Source organism: Camellia sinensis, chromosome 2, assembly GCF_055761805.1.
Source record: "Camellia sinensis isolate YWXY chromosome 2, ASM5576180v1, whole genome shotgun sequence".
In the NCBI taxonomy this organism is placed as follows: Eukaryota; Viridiplantae; Streptophyta; class Magnoliopsida; order Ericales; family Theaceae; genus Camellia; species Camellia sinensis.
The window spans coordinates 52,711,693-52,733,879 of NC_138962.1; the positions used below are offsets into that span (position 1 = coordinate 52,711,693).

General features: G+C 34.6%; 1 protein-coding gene across 3 annotated transcripts; it reads left to right on the forward strand.

The window, feature by feature from the left end:
• The first annotated feature begins 9,061 nt into the window (after window positions 1-9,061).
• Window positions 9,062-14,008, forward strand: LOC114322800 (uncharacterized). Of its 3 annotated transcripts, none has more exons than XM_082914417.1 (3): window positions 9,062-11,090; window positions 12,283-13,207; window positions 13,387-14,008. In XM_082914417.1, the coding sequence occupies exon 1, from the start codon at window positions 9,275-9,277 to the stop codon at window positions 10,964-10,966; it is 1,692 nt and encodes a 563-aa protein (XP_082770543.1). In that variant the 5' UTR covers window positions 9,062-9,274; the 3' UTR covers window positions 10,967-11,090; window positions 12,283-13,207; window positions 13,387-14,008. The 3 variants fall into 3 exon arrangements, with proteins under 3 accessions (XP_082770543.1, XP_028126016.1, XP_028126017.1); XM_028270215.2 differs by having other exon boundaries at window positions 9,066-11,090; window positions 13,134-13,207; XM_028270216.2 differs by having other exon boundaries at window positions 9,066-11,090; window positions 13,134-13,183.
• The last annotated feature ends 8,179 nt before the right edge of the window (window positions 14,009-22,187 follow it).

A 22,187-nucleotide genomic window follows, 5' to 3' on the forward strand; every position in this document is an offset into this window, starting at 1 on the left:
CATAATCCTTATTTCCCCTTTTTGCTAAATTGAGGAGTTTATTGTGGAAAAAAAAAAAAAAACCTTCATAACAGATTGTAACGCCCTGAAACAAATACAATAAATCATCTATGACAATAAGTAAACGACAATATAAATCAGAGTATAAGATCTTTCTATTACATAAGATTTAGTTGTAAAAAAAAAAGGTGACACATGTAAATATACATTCATAAATCCTTACCCTGAATCTGTAGCATGTGTCAACAACCAAAGTATGAAATAGAAGTTAAACAAATAATTGAAATGTCCTGTAGGTTACAACTTTCCACGACTGTACTTGGTTACATAAAAATGGATTTAAAACCAATACATATGAAGTCTTAGGTTTGTATAAAATAATAACAAGTAAACAAAATGAAGCTTTTACTCCAATCCTCCCAAGCTACTGCATTGACGGAGGCATCTCACAAACACCTGAAAATGATTTTCCTATATAGGGTGAGCCAAAATCCAGTAGAAATAATCTAACACAATATATGAATCTTAACAAAGATATAAGGTTTTATACTTATGCAATGCCCATATCAAAACGTTTTACATTTTCTTTTCAAAAATAATGCCATGCTCAGTTTATATCACAATTCTCAAAGCCATGCTCCTTACAATAGAAAGCAAGGGGGAAAATCTCAAACCAGTACAACTTTTAACGGATATTTCGTCCGCGGGAAACTGTCAAATGGTACTCATGTAAACGTAGTCTATACAAGCACTACTATTACCATTTTACAAATATTTCATTTGCTGGAATCGGCACCCATGTATACGCGCATTCTTCGAGCACAGGCCAACTTAGTTTGGTGATACACACACCTCTTTTCAACATTCATCCATTTTTCTCAAATTCATATTCATTTGCAATGTATTAAATGAGAAACAATGTTCAATGCACATGGATGAGAAATTAGTTTTAATTCACCTAATCCTCATGCAATTTCTACAATAATCATAACTATCCTTCACTAATAACCCAAAACAAATATTTCTAAACAGATATAAAATCTCAAATACAGATAAATTTTCCAAAATTCAAGATGTGGGCAATAATGCATCTCCAACTCCACCATCCATATCAATACCCACCCAATTTCATATTTCCAACACTAATTCTAGTTATTTATACAAAATAAATATTTGAGACATTTAGGGCAAAACTCATTTTTCTTCCAAAATTCACTCCAAGTACAAAATCAACAATTTTTTCACAACTCAATCTCATTTCCACTCTCATAACCATCTTCAATACATCCATTTGAAAATCCTCTTTTAATTTTAAACCAAAACCTTAGGTTTGTTCAAATTCCTCTAAAATCACAAGATTATTTTATAAAAACTAATAACTAAGTTGAAAATCATGAAAAAAGCATAGAGGATCCCTACCTCAAAGCTAGAAGACGAGATAAATACGGATGAAACTCGGATAAAGCCGAAACCTAACTCTATTCGGATGAAAACAAAGTTCTAGGTGAGTTCTACATTTTTAACCAAGAGAGTAGGGTGGAGAAATAGGTAGATCGTAGTGTGTTTGTGGAGAGAGAGTGAGTTTTAGAGAGCGCGTATCTCAACTTAGGGTTTTAAAATGTTTTAGAGAGAGATAGAGAGATGAAAAAGTGATGTAAAATGGCATGTTTACAAATTGATATATGCACAGTTCACTTGATCGCAAGAGTTGTCACTCGAGTGACCAAACATAATAAATTGTTCCCCTCGAGCGTAAGAAGATTTGCTCGAGTGCAGAATACACACTCGCAGTAGTTTTGTAGACAGATGTCGTCGCTCGAGCACAAGAAGCTTCACTTGAGCAAAGAACACAAACTCCCAGTATTTTTGCAGGCCTACAAAAGTACTAGAGTTTCACAAAGACCACTCGAGCACAAAAAGTGTCGCTTGAGCGAAGGAACAAAAATCTGGACAACACAAGTTTGAAAAACAAGCTGCCAACCTGTTTCAAACATAATCAACACAACTCAATAGCCAAATTCAAGGAAAGAAAAGAGGAATAAGACATGAACAACAATACAAAACAATGAAACCCGAATCCAGAATATAAAATGGGTCGGGTCTTAAACCAGAATCGCTATACAGATCCTCTATAGAGTCTTTTAAATTTGAAATTGCTATAGTCACTTTTTATTTGTAGCTCCCTTATATATATATAAAATTTTTATTTTATTTCATTGAAGGCGCAAACTCGAAACTAAAAGACACGAAAGACCTAACTTTCTCTTCTTCTCTGTTTCTACAAAACTTAGCAAAACGTCCACTAAGTGGTTGACCACCTAGGTTGGACATATGGATGTTGTGTCAATTTTGTGTAATAATTATTTTATTATTGCAAAAATGATTTTCATAATTCAAATTTAAAAATAATTGAAAATAATATTTTAATAGAATAGAGAAAGAATAGGGAGTGTTGTTGGGATAAGTAGTTGAAAAAGTGAATAAATCAATTTTTTCAATTATATTTTAGGAAAAAAATAGGATAGATTGTTGGAGATGTTCCAAGGTAATTTATTTTTGTTAGTTTATTTTTGTATTTTGTATTTTCTTAATTTTGAATTAATTTTTTTTAAGGTACATCAAAACTGTAACGACCCAGATTTCTAATTATTCTGTAGAATTTATACTAACATTATTTAATCTCAGTTCAGAAAATATATAATTTATTATATATTATTATGTGTAATTTTGTAAAATAATATAATTATTAAAAGTTTAGGGATCAAAATATAAATAATAATAATAATAATGGACATAATAATAAAATAAATAATTAATTTTCTGTTAGTATGTGATAATGTGTAATTTAATTAAAAATTAATCAATTTATATAATTATATTAAAATATTGAGTCAAAAAAATAATTATCTTAAATATCTATTAAGGATAAGAATGAATCTTTGTAATTATTATCGAAATTTGCCACGTATTGCTCTCTCCCCTATAAAAGGCGGAGGCGTCCGCAGAAAGAAAGAAAAGAAAAGAAAGAAGAAAGAATGAAAAGAAAAGGGAAAGAAAGAAAAAAAAGAGAGGAAAAGAAAGAAGAAATAATGGAAGCTAAAAGGGTCTTTGATAGTGGGAAGAAAGAGTAAGGTATTAAAGTTAAGGTGAGTTATATTATATCTTGAGTCACCAAAAAGTATTTTACTTATGTTTTGACTTACCAAAATCTATTTTATATAAGTTATGTTTTATTAATATATTTATAAAAGTTATGTTTTATAAAGGTTTCAACTACGTGGTTTTATTTCTGAACCCTATTTGCTTAAAAGGAAACCCATGGATTTGTCTGTTTTGCTTTTAAAGAATATTTGACTATGACATTATATGAAAATATGTTTTGTAAGTACCATCACGGGAGTTCCATGCCTTGGGGGACTTCAATAACCATTGGCTTAGTGAGTCCCATGCCTTGGGGACTTAAATAACCATTGGCTTAGTGATTGACCACTTTGTGGTCCAGTGTTTGTCGTGGATCCATTGACCAGTGTAGTGCTTGGCACTTAGTGATGTACCATGGTTATGGTTGCATAGTGATTTTTGTATTACATGTTATATGTCAAATGATTTTCGTATTATATGTAATAAACTCTTTTTGGCCTAACTAATTATCCATGGTGAATTTTATGCCTTATACTCTTAGTATAATATTTCTCACTCTGCCATGAGCTTATAGTTTTTTTACCACTTTCAGGTGACATGTTGGGACCAGCGTGTGGGATAGGCACAAAGCACCTTTGTTGATGTATTTTTGTTTTTATGTAAAAATTGGCCTTTTTGGTCAATACCTTTTGTAATAAAAATAGAAGCTCCAATGATTATTTTAGTACCCTTATTTAAATATTCCTTCCGCTTGCGTTTATTAATTTGTTTAAAGATTTGGCCGGAGGTAACCTCGGTTACTGGCCATCACGATGCCTAACCCTTGGGTACGGGGAGCGGGTCGTGACAAAAACTAGACAATTGTTGAAATAAGCCACTAAAATTGAAACAATAACTTTATATTAACAATCTTATTAACAATCTTACAGACAATCGTTGATTTCTTTTTTCTTTTTTAATATTATTTTAGATTTATTCATAAATATTTTACTTTTTACGTATGCTAATATTAAGGTCTATTTTGGCAATTAACTATTTTAATCAAAAAGTCAAAATGTCACTATAAAAAGTTAATTATTTTCTCTAATTTTTTGCATGTACAAAGTAAAAAAAAAAATCATTAAAAAAGTTAACTCCTAAAATAACCCTAAGTGCATCAAAAAACTAAAAACAAATAATTAAATTAAATTAAACATGAAAAATATTTTACTAAAAATAAAAATATTAAAATAAAAAAACTAAAAAATAATTTTTGATTTAGCATTGCTAAGTCCATATAGGGGTGTAGAATAGATTGCGACCCGAAACCCTCTCGTGACCCAAGGTGGGCCCAAACCGGTTAGGCCTAGGAACCTAACCCAATCCAGACCTTGGGTCTGGGCATGGGTCGTCATTTTGAAGCTCGGCTTGGCTTGTGTGCTGGGCCCGACTAGCTTGGCCCATGGATCGGTCCATCGGTTCGCTCAAGACCCATTCAAAGCCTGACCCGAGGCTTGGCCCACCCAAGGTGTAATAACCCGAAAATTTAAGTTGTCCCTTAAATTTTATACTAGCATTATGGTTGTATGTGATGATATATTATTAAAAATAAAAATAAATAACAATAATAATAATAATAATGGGTATGGTAGTAAAATAAATAATTAATTTTCTGTTGATATAAGATAGAGTGTAATTTAATTAGGGATTAATTTATTCATATAGCTATATTAAAAAACTGGGTCAAAGTGTAATTATCTTAAATGTTTATTAAAGATAAGTATAAATTCATATAATTTATGAATCAAATCTGTGAGAGGATTCGCTGGCCACGCATTGGCCTACCAATGCTCTTACCTCCTTATAAATAGGGAGGAGGTGCTGTGTGGGAAAGAAAAGGAAAAGAAGAGAAAAAGAAAGGAAAATGAGAGCGAAGGAACATCCGTGAGAAGAAGGTAGTAAAAACAAGAAGAAAATAGTAAGGGTCAATGTTAAGGTGAGTTATATTATACCTTGAGTTATCATAATATATTTTATGTATGTTTTGACTTATCATATTTGTTTTATACAAGTTATGTTTTATAAATTATTATTAATTAAATGTGTTTGGTTTGAGTTTTTTGAATTAAGTTTTTTGAAAATTAAGTTTTTTGATTTTCGTATTTTTTTGTTTTTAGTGAATATTTTTTAAATTTTAAATATATTTTTTTACTTTTTAGATGCACCTTACTTAGATGTATCTAAAAAGTAAAAAAATTGTGAAAAAATATTTTAAAAAATTAATAAATACATAAAAATACAAAAAATATGCTGAATTCTCATATATATATTTTTTTTTGTATTTTGTGTATTTAGTGAATTTTTAAAAGGTTTTCTTCACAAATTTTTTACTTTTTAGATACATTTAAGTTAGATATGTCTAAAAATTTTAAAAATTGCTTAAAATATTAAAAAAAATAGTAAAAATAAAAAAATACGAAAAATAAGAAAGTAAAATTTTCTGAAAAGAGTTTTTTGAAAAGTGAAACCAAGCATAGTAAATAATATTTCAATTTCGTGGATTATTTTTTGAATCCTATTTGTTAAAATAAAACCCATGGATGTGTTTGTTTATATTTTAAAGAATATTTGGCTATAACCTTATAAACAATTATGTTTTGTAAGTACCACCATGGGAGTCCCACACCTTGGGGGACTTAAATAACCATTGATTTCTGTTTAGTCACTTTGTGGCCCTTTGTCTGTCATGGATCCATTGACCTTCTGATTTCTGGTGTGGAGCAAAGTGCTGTACGGAACTAAGTGCTACACTGTTGTGGGAGCCACTTTTAAAGTTCATACGAGTCACCTCTTGAGTCTATGCATCTGTTCTATTCTGTTCTGTTCGGTACCGTGGTTATGATTATTTATTTACATAATCTCAGTTTTGCTACTTAAATGATTATTTGTTCAGACTAAATTATCTTAAATATTTTAGTTACATAACTATCCATGATTTTTTTGTGTCCCTTATACTCTTGATATAATATTTCTCACTCCGCCATATGGTTATAATTGTTTACCATTTTTCAGGAAATAATACAATTTAAAAATAACTTTTGGAAAGTCGGGTTGCAGAATAGACACACACAATACTTTTATGATATTTTTATATGTAAATATCGGCCTTTTGGGTCAATAAATTTTGTAATAGAAATAGAAACTCCGATGATTATTTTGGTACCCTCACTTAAATATTGTTTCCGCTCGCGCTTATTAATTTGTTCAAGAATTGGCCGGATGTAATTTCAGTAATTGGTCATCACGATACTTAACCCTTGGGGACGGGAGCGGGTCGTGACAAGTGGTATCAGAGCAATGGCTTATAAAAAAATAAATAAATCATCATTGGAGTATATGACACACACATTTAAGAAGTAGGTTAGCGAGTAATTAGTACCTAAATATTATATTTTGTTAGTCGATTTAATTATATTATAATTATATATATATATATATATATATTATTTTATTTTTTTGTGTGCCTAATTTGTGAAGGATATTAGATATACTTTACATTTGTTATAGTAAAAGAAGGAAAAGAAATAGAGGGTGTCGGGTTCAAGCACCCACCAAAATTGTAATATAATTAAATACATATAATTTTCAGTTCAGTATTAAAAAAAAAAAAAATTCATTTCGACTTTTTAAAAATGGATTCAAATTTTAAAAATACTAATTTTGAAACTATTTTCCATTAGTGGAAGTTCATGGATAAAAGAAATGAGAGTTTATCTCAAATTTCTTCAACTCTTGCATATGATTCTGTCATTTCACTTCCAGTAATGTGTTTGATTGTGTTTTCATTTTATTTTTTTTTAATTTTTTTTTGGAAATAAAACTAATGAAAAGTTTTTAAAATCACTGATTGTTTCTCATTTTTGCCCAAAATAATTTTTGACAACTAGACAGTGAGTTGTTTTTGGTAAAAAAATTTTTTGAGGTAATATTTTCTATCAGATTAATCATCTAATATATATTTATCAGAGTGCGCAGCGGATAGTTTACATATATGACAAATTTCAAGGACGAAATTTTCAAAAGGAAGGAAGATTGCAACAACCCAAAAATTTAAGTTGTCCCTTAAATTTTATACTAGTATTATGGTTGTATGTGATGATATATTATTAAAAATAAATAATAATAATAATAATAATAATAATAATAATAATAATAATAATAATAATAATGATGGGTATGGTAGTAAAATAAATAGTTAATTTTATGTTGGTATACGATAAAGTATAATTTAATTAGGGATTAAATTATTTATATAGTTATATTAGAAAATTGGGCCAAAGTATAATTATCTTAAATATTTATTAAAGATAAATATAAATCCATATAATTTATGAATCAAATCTGTGGAAGGATTCGCTGGCCACGCGTTGGCCTGTCAATGCTCTTACCTCCTTATAAATAGGAAGGAGGTGTTGTGTGAGAAAGAAAAGGAAAAGAATAGAGAAAGAAAGGAAAAGGAAATAGAAAGGAAAATGAGAGCGAAAGAACATCCATGAGAAGGTAGTGAAAATAAGAAGAAAATTGTAAGGGTCAATGTTAAGGTAAGTTATATTATACCTTGAGTTACCACAATATATTTTACGTATGTTTTGACTTACCATATTTGTTTTATACAAGTTATGTTTTATAAATTATTATTAATTATATTAATATTTCAATTACGTGGATTATTTTCTGAACCTTATTTGTTAAAATGAAACCCATGAATATGTTTGTTTATATTTTAAAGAATATTTGATTATAACCGTATAAACAATTATGTTTTGTAAGTACCACTACGGGAGTCCCACGCTTTGGGGGATGTAAATAACCATTGGCCTCTGTTTGGTCACTTTGTAACCCTCTGTTGTTATGAATCTATTGACCTTGTTCTGTGCGGAGATAAGTGTTACACTATTGTGGGAGCCACCTCTATAATCCGTATGAGCCATCTCTTGAATCTGTATATCTGTTATGACTGTCACTCCTGTGGCCTCTGTTCTGTTTTGTTTGGTACCATGATTATGGTTATTTACTTACATAATCTCAGTTTTGCTACTTAAATGATTATTTGTTCAGACTAAGTTATCTTAAATATTTTAGTTACATAACTATCCATCGCTATTTTGTGTCCCTTATACTCTTTGTATAATATTTCTCACTCTGCTATGTGCTTATAACTGTTTACCAATTTTTAGGAAACAATGCAATTTAGAAATAACTTTTGGAAAGTCGAGTTACAGAATAGACACACACAGCACTTTTATGATATTTTTATATGTAAATATCGACATTTTGGGTCAATAAATTTTGTAACAAAAATAGAAGGTCCGATAATTATTTTGATACATTCACTTAAATATTGTTTTCGCTCGCGCTTATTAATTTGTTCAAGAATTGGCCGGAGGTAGTTTCAGTTACTGGCCATTATGATGCTTAACCCTTGGTTACGGGGAGCGGGTCGTGACACAAGGCCTAGTATCATTTTTAGTAGAAAAGAATAAATTTTTAGTATTAAAAATAGAAAAAAATTAAAAAAATGTTTAGGCCTGCCTAGGCTCGGCCCAACCCAAGTCCGAGCCCAGACTTACGACCGCTCAAGGCCTGAATACCTCATAGGTCTGGGTCTAATTTGCTAGCCCGTGGGCTAGTTCGGCCCAACCTGAATTTTGGTAGGAACTCGGGCAGTCCGGCATGGATCGAGCCGAGCCTAATTTACATCCCTACATCCACATAATTTGTTTCCTTCAAAATCTCCTGAATAAGGTGACAAGACATAATACATGTAAAGAGAGTTTTAAGAGAATATTGAAATGTAAGATAATTATTCAAGAAATTTAGAGGAGATAAATTGTGTGAATGAATCATTTTCTTTAAAAAAAACCCAAAAAATTGGCCAAAAAGGAATGGCACACCTCAATTCCAAGTTTGTCCCTTTCCTGGCTTTAGTTTTCCAGCCCCATCCCTCAACTTCACCAAGCTGAGGTCAAAACTTTGCCGGAAGCCGATTCTTGTTCGGTTTCAAAACCCTAACCCTAAACCCAATCCAAATGTCATGACAAACAATCGAATCTCTATTTCTTAGATCGATTCCAACGAGCACTGATTGGAAATAATGCAATTGAGGATCTCGAACCAATCGAGAAGGAAAATTTTCCCACTTGTCGATTCCAATCTCTACACTGTTCGGAGTGAGCCCAAGATTGTAGCCGCCATTGCTTCTTTACACGATAAAGCTTTCCCCAATCCTCATTCGAATCACTCCGAGGTTTGGTTCGTCAAGGTTGTATGTACTCTCTGTATTCGTTTCTCCACGAGGTCTCTCGATATTTTTCATTCCGATTATTTTCGTAACAACCTAAGTCCTTTGATTGCATTCGACGTTATCAAATGCCTAAATTATAATCATAGTAATCCCAAGTTAGCTTTTAATTTCTTTCAGTTTACTAGGCTCAATTTGAATCTTATTCATTCGTTCAATACATACAATGTGCTTTTAAGGTCTCTTTGTCAAATGAGTCTTCATGATTTAGCTAAATTGGTATTTGAGTACATGAGGATTGATGGGCATTTGCCTGATAGTTCAATTTTAGAATTCTTGGTATCGTCGTTTGCGAATTGGGGTAAGTTTGATTTTGCAAAACAATTGCTTTCTCATGCTCAATCCGACAATGTAGAGCTTCGTTCTTTTGTATATAATAACTTATTGAGTCTGTTGGTGAAACAAAATCGGGTACAAGAGGCTGTGTGCTTATTCAGAGAGCATATTTTAAGGTTGCAGTTTTATCGGGCTGATACTTGCACGTTCAATATTGTAATTCGAGGTCTGTGCAGAGTAGGAGAGGTTGAGAAAGCTATTGGGTTTTTCAATGATATGGGGAGTTTTGGTTGTTTGCCTGATGTTATAACATACAATACACTTATTAATGGATTTTGTAGGGTTGGTGAGGTGGATAGAGGTCTTGAGCTATTGAGAGAAATTCAGTCTGGAAACACGTTTTCTCCAGATGTTGTAACTTTTACATCAGTGATATCAGGATATTGCAAGTCGGGTAACATGGAGTTGGCTTCGAATATTTTTGATGAGATGGTTAGTTCTGGAATTAAACCAAGTTTGGTTACTTTTAATGTTCTCATTGATGGTTTTGGCAAGAACGGTGACATGTCATCTGCACTGAATATTTATGATAAGATGCTTTTTCTTGGTTGTCATCCTGATGTTGTTACCTTCACATCTCTAATTGATGGTAATTGTCGGAGTGGGCAGGTCGATAAAGGATTGGGGCTTTGGGATGAAATGTATGTGAAAAATTTGACTCCTAATGTGTATACTTTTGCCATTCTTGTCAATGCTTTGTGCAAGGAGAATAGAATTGATGAGGCTCGTGATATATTACGACAGTTGAGATGGAGGGATGATATTGTTCCCCAACCATTTATTTACAACCCTGTGATTGATGGGTTTTCTAAGGCTGGTAACATTGATGAGGCAAATGTGATTGTTGCAGAAATGGAGGCGAAGAGATGCAAGCCTGATAAATTAACATTCACTATTCTCATTATTGGACATTGTATGAAAGGGAAAATGAATGAAGCAATAAACATATATAATAAGATGTTGGCAATTGGTTGTGCACCAGATAGAATTACTGTAAATTCTTTGATTTCTTGCCTCTTGAAGGCTGGGATGCCTAATGATGCCTTTAAGATAATGCAAACTGCATCAGAGGACTTGAACTTTGGGATTGCATCTTCAAGGAGAAATGTTCCAATTAGGACAAATATGGACATTCCAGTGGCTGTTTAATGGAAAGGGTTGCCAATACATCTGATGTTGTGGACCTGGCAGTTGCATGCATGAGGTCCTTCCGCTATCATGATCCAAATATGAACTATACTTCCAACTTGTGGCATCAAGAAGTTAGCAAGTGGTAAGTTTTTTGTGTTTGTCTGTTTGTTATGATCATCTACATCACCTTTTGTAATTTCTATAGTTAATGCTGTTTTAATTGGACTTATATGTATGATTTTTGTTTGCTTTTTTTGCTGGAAATTCATCATTATTACTTGATTCAAGGCAGTTCGAGAGTATCAGCATACATATGAAAGAATTTAAGTCCTACCTAAGAAAATGAATTATTATACTAGATTGAAAAAGAAGACTAAAATTAATGGAAAAGGAACATAGTTAAGACGAAAGAATGGAAAGAGGTAGATGATGTCCCAAGATTATTATCGAAGTAATTCATGTTAAAGCAAAAATCCCTGAAATCTTGAAAAATGAATTATATGTGTGTGTCATAATGTTAATGATCCACAACCCACTATCAGTACCTAGGAAGAATCTTTAACAATCCAGAACACTAAAAAGAGTAAAAAAAAAAAAAAAAAGTGACTATTGAAGTCTGTCATGTTTTTGTTTTCCAAATTCCTAACAAATATAAATTTAATAAAAGAATGTGAACCATTGAAACTATTCCAAAGTAGATTGTTAGTTTTCCTAAAAGATTAAGTTTTCCCGTTTTCCCGTCTGTTTCATGAGTAGGATGGGAAGCAAAATAGGGGCACTTTGCATATTTGAGTGTGACCACCACAAGAAGTCCAATACCCTTTATCTTTTTCCTATAGCAGTATGTGTATATAGACTTGTATTTAGTTTCAAGCATTATCTTCTTGCCCTCAAAACTTGTTCAGAATAGCGGGATGGTAACTGCTAGCTGCAATGGGTCGGTCACTCACTCCCTCATAGGCTCTTAGCACTTGTAGTCTTAACTCTCCTTAAAGATATAGGGTCATGCTGATAACTGGAAGATGACTTTTCGACTTGCTGCCATCACTTTTGATTGCTGTTGTGAATGCCAAGGCCTGAAACTCTTTTTTGGAATCATGTATATCTTATTAGGCAATAATTTTTGTCAACAATTACAAACGTGATGGTATCAATTTCTGATATTTCTAATGTCGAAAGCTAACTATAGTGGACTAATGCATATTTTTGTACATGCTCAATCTGGTGTAGCTTAATTCTAAATCATCGATCACTCTGAAAAAGTTCTCATGAACGATTATTGTATTTTATTAGAGTGACATAAATGGTGTCAATATTTCCTTATACTTTTGTAGGTCCATGATAAGTGAATTCCGTTCAGCTTTGCAGCTTGCTAAAGAGCTAAGATTTTCTCTGTCCTTTCAGCGCGCTGGTTAAAAAGTAGCTGCTGCTATGACTCTCTCTCAACCCCTCCCCCCTTCCTGCTTTAATCATCAATTTGATTTTTCAGCTTCTTAAGATTCCATTTATGGACAATATTTTCTATGGCTACAATTCAGAATACAAATTCTTTGTCACCTTTTCTTTTCTCTTCTTTTCTTTTTTGTGGCCAACACAGTATACACAAAAGTTGACGAGTGGACATGACTTTTTTATTTGGAATACAAGATTACTTACAAATTGGTTCCATACACCAGAAGACTATTGAAGTTTATTTGGTCTTGTAATTTATTGGATCGTGCCACATTGCAATGTATATATTAACTTGGAAGTAATTTCATGATTTAAAGAAATGATATCAGAAATTACATTCTATCGTATACTTGCTTCAACTTCATGAATTCACCCTTTGCCAGAAGTTTGTAGTGACAGAAGTCTTCTGCTTACTTGCATGTATGCTTCAAGCACAAGTATCTTTCACAAGTCCTATTTTTTTCAATTACAGTTCATTATGCTTCTGTTTGGCCCTTGATTTTGCAATTTTTTGACACACCCTATGGCATGCATTAGTCTGCAAGAATTTTGCACTCTATTTAAGTGCAGTCTTGGAGTTTATTCTAGCCATTTCTATTTGCTAGGTTAACGATGTTTTTTGTTCAATTATTGGCTTAAATTGAGTAAGTGTTTAATATTGGTTACATTGAACTCTTTTTAAATTTCAATTTGTTTGCTCTGACAATCTTAAATCAATTTCTTTTGTTTCCAGCAACTTATATGCAGAAGCAGAATGCAGATTTTGTATGGACTAGTTTGGAGGTGGGTGAAGATATTGGTAAAGCTGTGAGTAACATCAGTAATGCTGATTTCTTTCTTATTCTGTGATGTACTATCTGCATTCAAGGCTATTCAACTACTTGATGCATCTTTGAAGCACACAGAGCTCAAACCTCGAATGCATGCCTTTTTTCTTTTTTCATTTACTTGAATATTTTTTTATTTGAATTCCTTTCTTCTTGCAGGTAAAAGAATCTCCTGAGTTGATTCAACCTTTGTATTCCCGAGACACATTTTATCTCAACCTATCGGCAACTCTTGTGTTTTTGTAATGACAGAGACCTGACAATTTGTGGATCTTAGATTAGATTTGACAACTACACTAAACATATTGCTTGCCCCTTAGTGACTCCTTTCTACAACAAAGGCCTCTACGGATGAGTCAAGTATGAGGATTGCAGATGTAAAGTCAGATCGATACCAATTGGTGTTATTGGTTGTTCTTCTGCTTCGTTCTTTCTGGGGAGACTGATTCAACACAAGACAAGTTTATTAGCTCTGTACTTCATTCTTTTTTTTTTTTTGAGCAGGCTCTGTACTTCGTTCAAGGGGAAGAATTTTGATCTTCGGGAAATGGTATAGAAGCCTTTACATCTCATAGCAATCTGCATTCATTCAGTAATGCTGATGGTTTCTTCTTCCGGGTCAGCGTGACAATGAAAGGGAACTTGGAAATCTAATGGCATGAAATATTTAGATCAAGGAGGCATTGTTGTTGAGGGCCAAATTCTAAAGGTTGGAATGTTTTTTAGATGTGTGTTTCCTTTACAATATCCTTAAAGGCAGTTTGAAAAGGTGTTCTCTCTCTCTCTCTCTCTCTATATATATATATTTTTTTGGGAGCTTTTTTGATAAATCCACTTTCTAAGAGCTTTATTACATCCAACCCATATTCTTTTTGACTATTCCATTAGGTCCTATTTGAGACAAGAAGACCAAAATATATTTTTCATCTATTTATGTTTCATTTAGTTTACATTATTTTCTTATGTTTTAATAAGTCCTACGGGTGACATAATTATCAAAATACCCCTAATGTGAATGTTCACACCGTCAGTGTGAATGTTCATATCGTCAATGTGTAGGGGCCCGGCCCATGTCGATCCTCATGGGTGGAAAAATTCGAGTCAAGCAGGGGCGGGCCCGGCCCGTTGACAATGTGAATATTCACATTGATATGTTAACATTTACATTAATAGGAGTGTAAAATTGGCCCGCGTCCCATGGCGGTGCAAAATCCGCCCGCAGCCATGGGCGGCCCGGGGCGGGCCCGGTCCGGCTCGTTGACAATGTGAATATTCACATTGACATGTTAACATTCACATTGATAAGAGTACAAAATTGGCCCGCGGCCCATGGGCGGCTAAAAGCTCGCCCACGGCCTGGGGCGGGCCCGGCCCGTTGACAATGTGAATATTTACATTGACATGTTAATATTTACGTTGATAGGAGTGTAAAATTGGCCCGCGCCTCGTGGCTGTCCGAAACCAGCTCACGGCCCGTGGGCGGCCCGAGGCGGGCCTGGCCCGGCCTGTTGACAATGTGAATATTCACATTGACATGTTAACATTCACATTGATAAGAGTATAAAATTGGCCAGCGGCCTAGGGTGGGCCCGACCCGGCCCGTTGGCAATGTGAATATTCACATTGACATGTTAACATTCACATTGGTAAGAGTGTAAAATTGGCCCGTAGCCTGTGGGCTGCCTGAAGCTTGCCCGCGGCCCGGGGTAGGCCCGGCCTGTTGACAATGTGAATATTTACATTGACATGTTAACATGTACATTGATAGGAATGTAGAATTGGCTCGCGGCCCGTGGGCTACCCGAAGCCCGCCCACGGCTCGGGGCAGGCTCGTTTGGGTCCGGGCCCGAGCATGTCCGAGACCCTAGGCTAGAGCCTAGGCCATCACTTTGAAGCCTGACACGGCCCATCAGCCCGTTTAAGGCCCATTCAAGGCTCGGTCCGAGGCCCAGCTCGCCCGAGGCGCAATGTCTTTTTTTGTGAAAAATAATAAAATTTTGATAGAAAAAATTAAAAAGAATTAAAAAAAATGGCCAGGCCCGCTCAAGCCCGACCTAAGTTTGAGGCTAGGTCCAAGACCACCGGCTCGACCCGAGGCTCGATCCATCGGCCCGTCCAAAGCCTGAATACCCTTGTGTCAGGGCTAGGGCTTGGGCCTAATTTTTTGGCCCGTGGGCCGGGCCGGCCCGAATTTTTTCGGACACCCACGAGGCTCGATATGGGCCGGCCCGGGCCTCTACGCATTGATGATATGAATATTTACATTGACGATGTGACCATTCACATTATGGGTATTTTGGTAATTATGTCTCCCATAGGACTTATTGAAACATAAGAAAATAATATGGACTAAATAGAATATAAGTAGATAAAAATGGTATTTTGGTCTTCTTACCTCAAATAGGATTTAATGGAATAGTTAAAAAGAATGTAGGCTGCCCGAAGCTCGCCCGTGGCTCGAGAAAGGCTCGTTTGGGCCCGGGTTCGAGCCTAGTCCGAGACCCTAGGCTAGGGCCTTGGCCATCACTTTGAAGCCCGACCTGGCCCATCGGCCCGGTTGAGGCCCATTCAAGGCTCGGTCCGAGGCCCGACCCACGCCGAGGCCTATTGTCTTTTTTTGTGGAAAATAATAAAATTTTGGTAGAAAAAATTAAAAAGAATTAAAAAAAATGGCCAGGCTCGACCCAAGCCTGAGGCTAGGGCTAGGCCCAGGCCCATCGGCCCGGCCCGAGGCTCGACCCACAGGCTCGGACCCGGACCCAAACGAGCCTGCCTCGGATCGTGGACAGGCTTCAGGCAGCCCACTGGCTGCAGGCCAATTCTACATTCCTATCAATGTACATGTTAACATGTCAATTTGAATATTCACATTGTCAACGGGCCGGACCAGGCCTATCCCGGGCCGCGGGCAAGCGTCGGGCAGCGGCCAAATTTTACACTCCTATCAATGTTAATGTTAATATGTTAATGTGAATATTCACAATGTCACGGGTCGAGTTGCGGTCGGGCTTCAGGCCGCCCACGGGCTGCGGGCCAATCTTACACTCTTATCAATGTGAATGTTAATATGTCAATGTGAATATTTATATTGTCAACGGGCCGAGTCGGGCTCGCCCTGGGCCGCTGGCCAATTTTATACTCTTATCAATGTGAATTTTAACATGTCAATGTGAATATTCACATTGTTAACAGGCTAGGCCAGGCCCGTCCCGCCCCGGGCCACCCACGGGCCGTGGGCAGGTTTTGGGCAGCCACAGGGTGCGGGTTAATTTTACACTTCTATCAATGTGAATGTTAACATGTCAATGTGAATATTCACATTGTCAACGGGCTGGGCTAGGCCCGCCCCGGGCTGCGGGAGGGCTTTTGGCCACCCATGGGTCGCGGACCAATTTTATACTCTTATCAATGTGAATGTTAACATGTCAATGTGAATATTCATATTGTCAACGGGTTGGACCGGGGCCACCTATGGGCCGCCGGCGGGTTTCGTGTTGCCACGGGACGCGGGTCAATTTTACACTCCTATTAATGTAAATGTTAACATGTCAATGTAAATATTCACATTGTCAACGGGCTGGGCCCGCCCCGGTTCGCAGGCCTATTTCGGGCCTCCCACGGGCCAATTTTACATTCCTAACAATGTGAATTTTAAAATATGAATGTTCACATCATAAAATTGCTAACCGTTCAAAAAATATTTATAAGGGTATCAAAATTAAATATAAGGGTATAAGTGTTCAAGAAAATATTGTAAATCAAGAAAAAAGACTTTATGCAATAAAACTATACATACATTTAACTAAATGAGTTAAAAAATTCTTTTATGGACTTCTTGCGTTAAAATACTTCTAAATGTGATTTATCAATAAAAATCTCTTGTTTTTAAAATGGAAGGAAGATATCTATTTCCCTCGTTCTTTTGATTTAACTGCCTATTTTACTCGGTTTTTAGAATATTTGGACACCATGTAAAGAGTTCTCATATGTTATGAGTAGGGGTGGGCGCGGGTCGGTTGCGGCCACGGAACCTCCAATCCGCCATCCGTCCGCCAGATTAGCGGATTGAAGAAAATCAATCCGCATCCGTCCGCCAATTCGACGGATGTGGATTGAGCGGATTGGCGGTTTGGCGGATGGATGCGAATCGATTTGGCGGTTTAAAATTTTATAAATTTTCAACATAATTCAACTTGTGCACTTCCTCAAAAAAAAAAAAAAAAAAAAGTATTACAATCAATGACTTAAAAAAGTATTACAATCACTGTATGCCTTATTCAAAGAAAGAAAGTTTAAAACTTTAGAATATCACGATCACTGCATGCTTCATCCACATATTACAATCACAGCATGATTCATCTACATAAAGTATTATAATTTGTGATTCTTAAAATATAATAACAATTCAAACCACCAAAATCATGAACAGAGCAGTGTCTACATATGTTTTTGAAAACAAAAACCAACCAGCATATATCATATTTTCTATTTATTATTTTTAGAGTTAGATTTAAAAACTAAAAAATATAGATGAACAATACGTTTATTTTTCTCAATTCAAAAAATATATTCAAGTTGAAAACTTTTTTTCAACAGAATATTTAAACTCTTTTTCAATTGAAAACACAAACATAATATTTAAACAAATTGAAAATACAAAGTTTTATAAATTACTAGGGGTGCTCACGATTTGGCGGTTTGGCGGTTCGGTTGTGGCCACAAAATCTCAAATCCGCCATCCGTCCGCCAAATTGGCGGATTAGAGAAAATCAATCCGCAACCGTCCGCTCGTCATCACGCATCCGTCCAAAATGCGGCGGATCGGTTCGGTTCGGTCGGTTTTGGCGGATCGGTATATCCGCTGCTCACCCCTAGTTATGAGGACCTCTTTGTTTAATTTTTTGATATAAGCATTAAGAAAAAGCTTGTCCCCAGTCCATCCAAATTTTGGACTGGAGGGTCCAATTTATGCGGTTGTGGGCTCACTCCATACCCAATTTGGTGTGATCCAAACTCTTTAATTGTAGGTTTTGGAAAAAAAATGAAATTAATTGGACATCAACTAGACACATTTTTTTGTGTGTACAAATATAAATCAATCAACCATGTTATTAATATTTAATGAATTTAATTTATTTAAATAAATAATTTACTTGACAAATTTTACAAATTAGTCGGTTTGAATTACCATGCACCCATAAAAACTTGACCCTTTGGACTGAAAGTAAAACTTAATGATTTAAGGCACAATATATGGACACTGGGACCGAGTTAGAAAATATTTTTTCAGAGCATCTACAACTTTTAATAAACTGGTGAGGAGGATGATTGGGTGTTGCAGATTCACCATTTCTTGCCATTTAAGAGCGTTGTGCTTATTATTATATTTTTTTTTCCTATCAAATTTGAGTAAAGATTTTGGTTAAAATTTTCATTTGATATTAAGTGTTTCAACGTTAAATTTTTAATTTTTGTTAAAAAATCGGTCAACTGGGAGGATGTTTCGATAGTCGACCGGCCTAATGTGAATTTTTTTCAAATTATTTTCAGTCTGATCGTCCACCTGGTTGTCTAGCCAGTTATCCATCTGGTTGACCGACAGGTCATCCACTAACGGCCACTAGTGAGATATGAAGAGAGGTTAAACGATCCTTTGATTTGATTAAAAAAAAAAAAAAGACTCTTTTCATTTGATACCAATTTGGCAAAATCGTTGAAATATTATTTTTATTAAATTTTTATCAAATTTAAATTTGATAAAAGATTTAAATATACGTTGGAAATGGTCTAAATAGTTGTGTGTCGAGATATCATTGGAGTTGTAAAGCAAAAATAATTGGCAGTTCAGGATCTCTGATTTTTTTTATATTTTTTCCGGTTAAGAGTTATCATTCATTTTAAAAAGAGAAAATTACAAATATATGAGACAATCATAAAATAATTGTACTATAAATGATTTTTTTTTTTTTTTTTTTATGCAACTCTGACACGGAATAAGAGTTGTACCAAATGCAGTAATGAATTTGCACTATGCACAAAAGAAAGCTATACCGTCATAAAAAAGTAAATTTTTTTTATCACTGTTTCACTAAAATGCAATTTTTCCTTTTAAAAATATCTTCAGCTAATGAATGCGTGATTCAATTTTGAAAAATTATAAATAAGTAGAATAGATTTAAACTAACTACATTATAGGTATGTAAGGAGGGGTTCAATGTGAATAGTGATTAGAGAGGCAAAATTATGTTAATGGTCCAACAATGATGAAATGACTGGAGGATGAGTAGTTAGGGGATGGTGGAGCAAGTGGCTCAAGAAGAAGAGAATGACAGTGCACAAATGGGCAGCATCTCTCCCAAATCTCCAATAATCCTCTTTTGCACCTTGAGAAGTTGGGTTCTATTTATAGGTTTTTTCTTGGTACCAAGGGGACACCAAGTGGCCAAATAGAGAAAAGACAAGTTTCCCTAAGGATCACGTGGAATATTCTACCTTGAGCCATCAGGCTGAAGGTGCCACGCGTCTTTCTGTATGTACTGTGTACTATTTGTCTGCCTCCGCAACTACCTTTTGCGCCTCAGCAAGTGCAGTTGCAGCGGGAGTGTTTGGCACTGTAACTACTTTTTAAGCCTCAGCAAGTGCAATTGTGGCGGGAGTGTTTAGCACTGTAACTACCTTTTGAGTCTCAACAAGTGCAGTTGCGGCAGGAGTGTTTGTCGATGCACTTGCCTTCTTAGCTCGAGCCTCAGCAAGTTCACTTGCAACGGTAAACCTTGTTGCTGCACTTGCCTTCGCAGTTCTATTTAGCTAGTACATGTATTTTCAAGACTTCATAGTCTGCTATCGGCTATGTTCGTGTTCACCTCAGTGAAACCTCTACTCTTAACCATCTAACCACAAACTTCTCAGTTTTCAGGACAAAGGCCACAACCAAACCTATTATCAACCATGTTGTGCCTTAATACCAAGCTCAAGGGGGCTTCATTGGTCCTACCTATGCAACCAAGGCAGGTTCATGACCTGGGTAAATGAAAAGGGAGTCCCTCGCGCTCAGGCTGCCTTGCTCCCATCTTTGCAGGATTACCGCGGTATGCTGGTATCTCTCTGGGCCTGTTATTAGCTCTAACCAGTAAGCCTTGGGGCCTACTATTAGTCCCAAGCTAGTGAGTTTTGGGGCTTGCTTTCAGCGTCGAGCTAAAAATGACTTTTGGGGCCTGCTATCAGCCCTAGGCTAGTAACGCCTTGGGGCTTGCTATCAGCGCCAAGCATTAGCCTCTACTTGTAGAGGGAAAGCTTCTTCCAAAGGCTGTTATCACCTTGGCGGGATGTTCCCTTCGCAAGTTAGTTGCGGCGGCTGTAGTTGTTGTGGCAATCATTTCCTGCGGCAAGTCCAAATGGCAGTCCCGACAATATTAGGGATGGTGGTGCCAACAAAGTACCTCCGCAACTTGGTTGCTGCAAGTATTGTCGTTGCAACTTAGTTACTTTGATTTTCTCTTTCCTTCAGTAACTTCAGATGGTGGCGGAACCGACAATATTGAGAATTGCGGCGATGAAGCAAAGTGTCTCAGCAACTCGATTGTTGCAAATGTTGCCTCTGCAACTTCACTTAAACACTTTCCTTCGTGGAGTTTGTTCAGATCCTTGGTGAGTCAGACCTGTTTCGACCCACTATTGGCCCACTTCCCTTGGGCTTTAATCCATGCTCCTTTAGTCATACTTGGTCGCTTAAAAGGAGTAATCTCAGCACTTAGACCCATACTTAATTTGAACCATAATTTCTGGCCCTCTACAAAGTAGAATTTTTTTTGTTAGACTTGCAAGAACTAATTGGGATTGTTGTTGTGAGGCTTGCGGGAGTTTATTTAAGACTTATATTGATAATACGAATTGTTCATATTATAAAATTTATCGAGCATATTATTTATGAAAAAATAAATTAATTAAACAAACTTATTAAAAAAATTGATAATACAAACTGTTCATATTGTAAAATTCATCAAGCATATCATCCTTCGTTCCATCAAGTCCTAATTATTTTTTAAAAATTATAAAAATCATGTTAATTGCTTTATAAATAAATAAATAAATAAATAAATGTGATATTATAACAAATTACAAATGTCTAATTAATCTAATTTTATTTTTGTAGAATCTACTCATCTAATTTTACAATATGAATAATCCATATAATTGAAATAAGCTCGGTGCAAACCCCACAGTTTCACCCTGCATTCAAGACTTGTGGCTTGCACTACCATAAAAATTAAAAAATAAAGGTGACATTTGATTTAATTTTCAAATCATAATTTGAATAAAAAAATTTAAAACTCTTTTAAAACTTATAATCAAACTCTTTTTAAAAATTTATTTTTTTAAAAAATTATTTTGTTCTTTAAAATTATTTTTTTTCAAATTTTTTTATTATTTACTTTTATGAAAAAAATATTTTGTTATTTTTTTAAGTATTAGTCAAATAATTTGTTAGGATAGATGATTCAAGTTTTTTTTACAATTTTTTTTTAAAATTAAATATTTTAAAAAATAATAATATTTAAAAATAAAATAAAATATTTTAAATAAAAAATAATATATTATAAATAAAAATTTTATATTTAAAATAAAAAATAAAATTTTAAATATTTTTTAAAAATATAGTGTAATAAATACAATGTAGATTAAAAATAAATAAATAAATATTTATCTTCAAAAATAAAAATAAGAACTTTTTTAAATATTTAAAAAAATAAGTCCAAAATAATTTAAAAATATAACTCAAAACTTAAAATTCTTTTTAAAACTCATAATTAAACAAGTTTTTCCTTTTCAAATCTTAATTAAAAAAATTGAGTAATGATACATAACTTTAATTTGAGAGCTCTAAATGGAGCTCTAGTGAGGTGAAAGAGAGAGAGAGTAAAGAGAGATAGAGAGAGGAGTGTAGGTCCTACTTGCACATG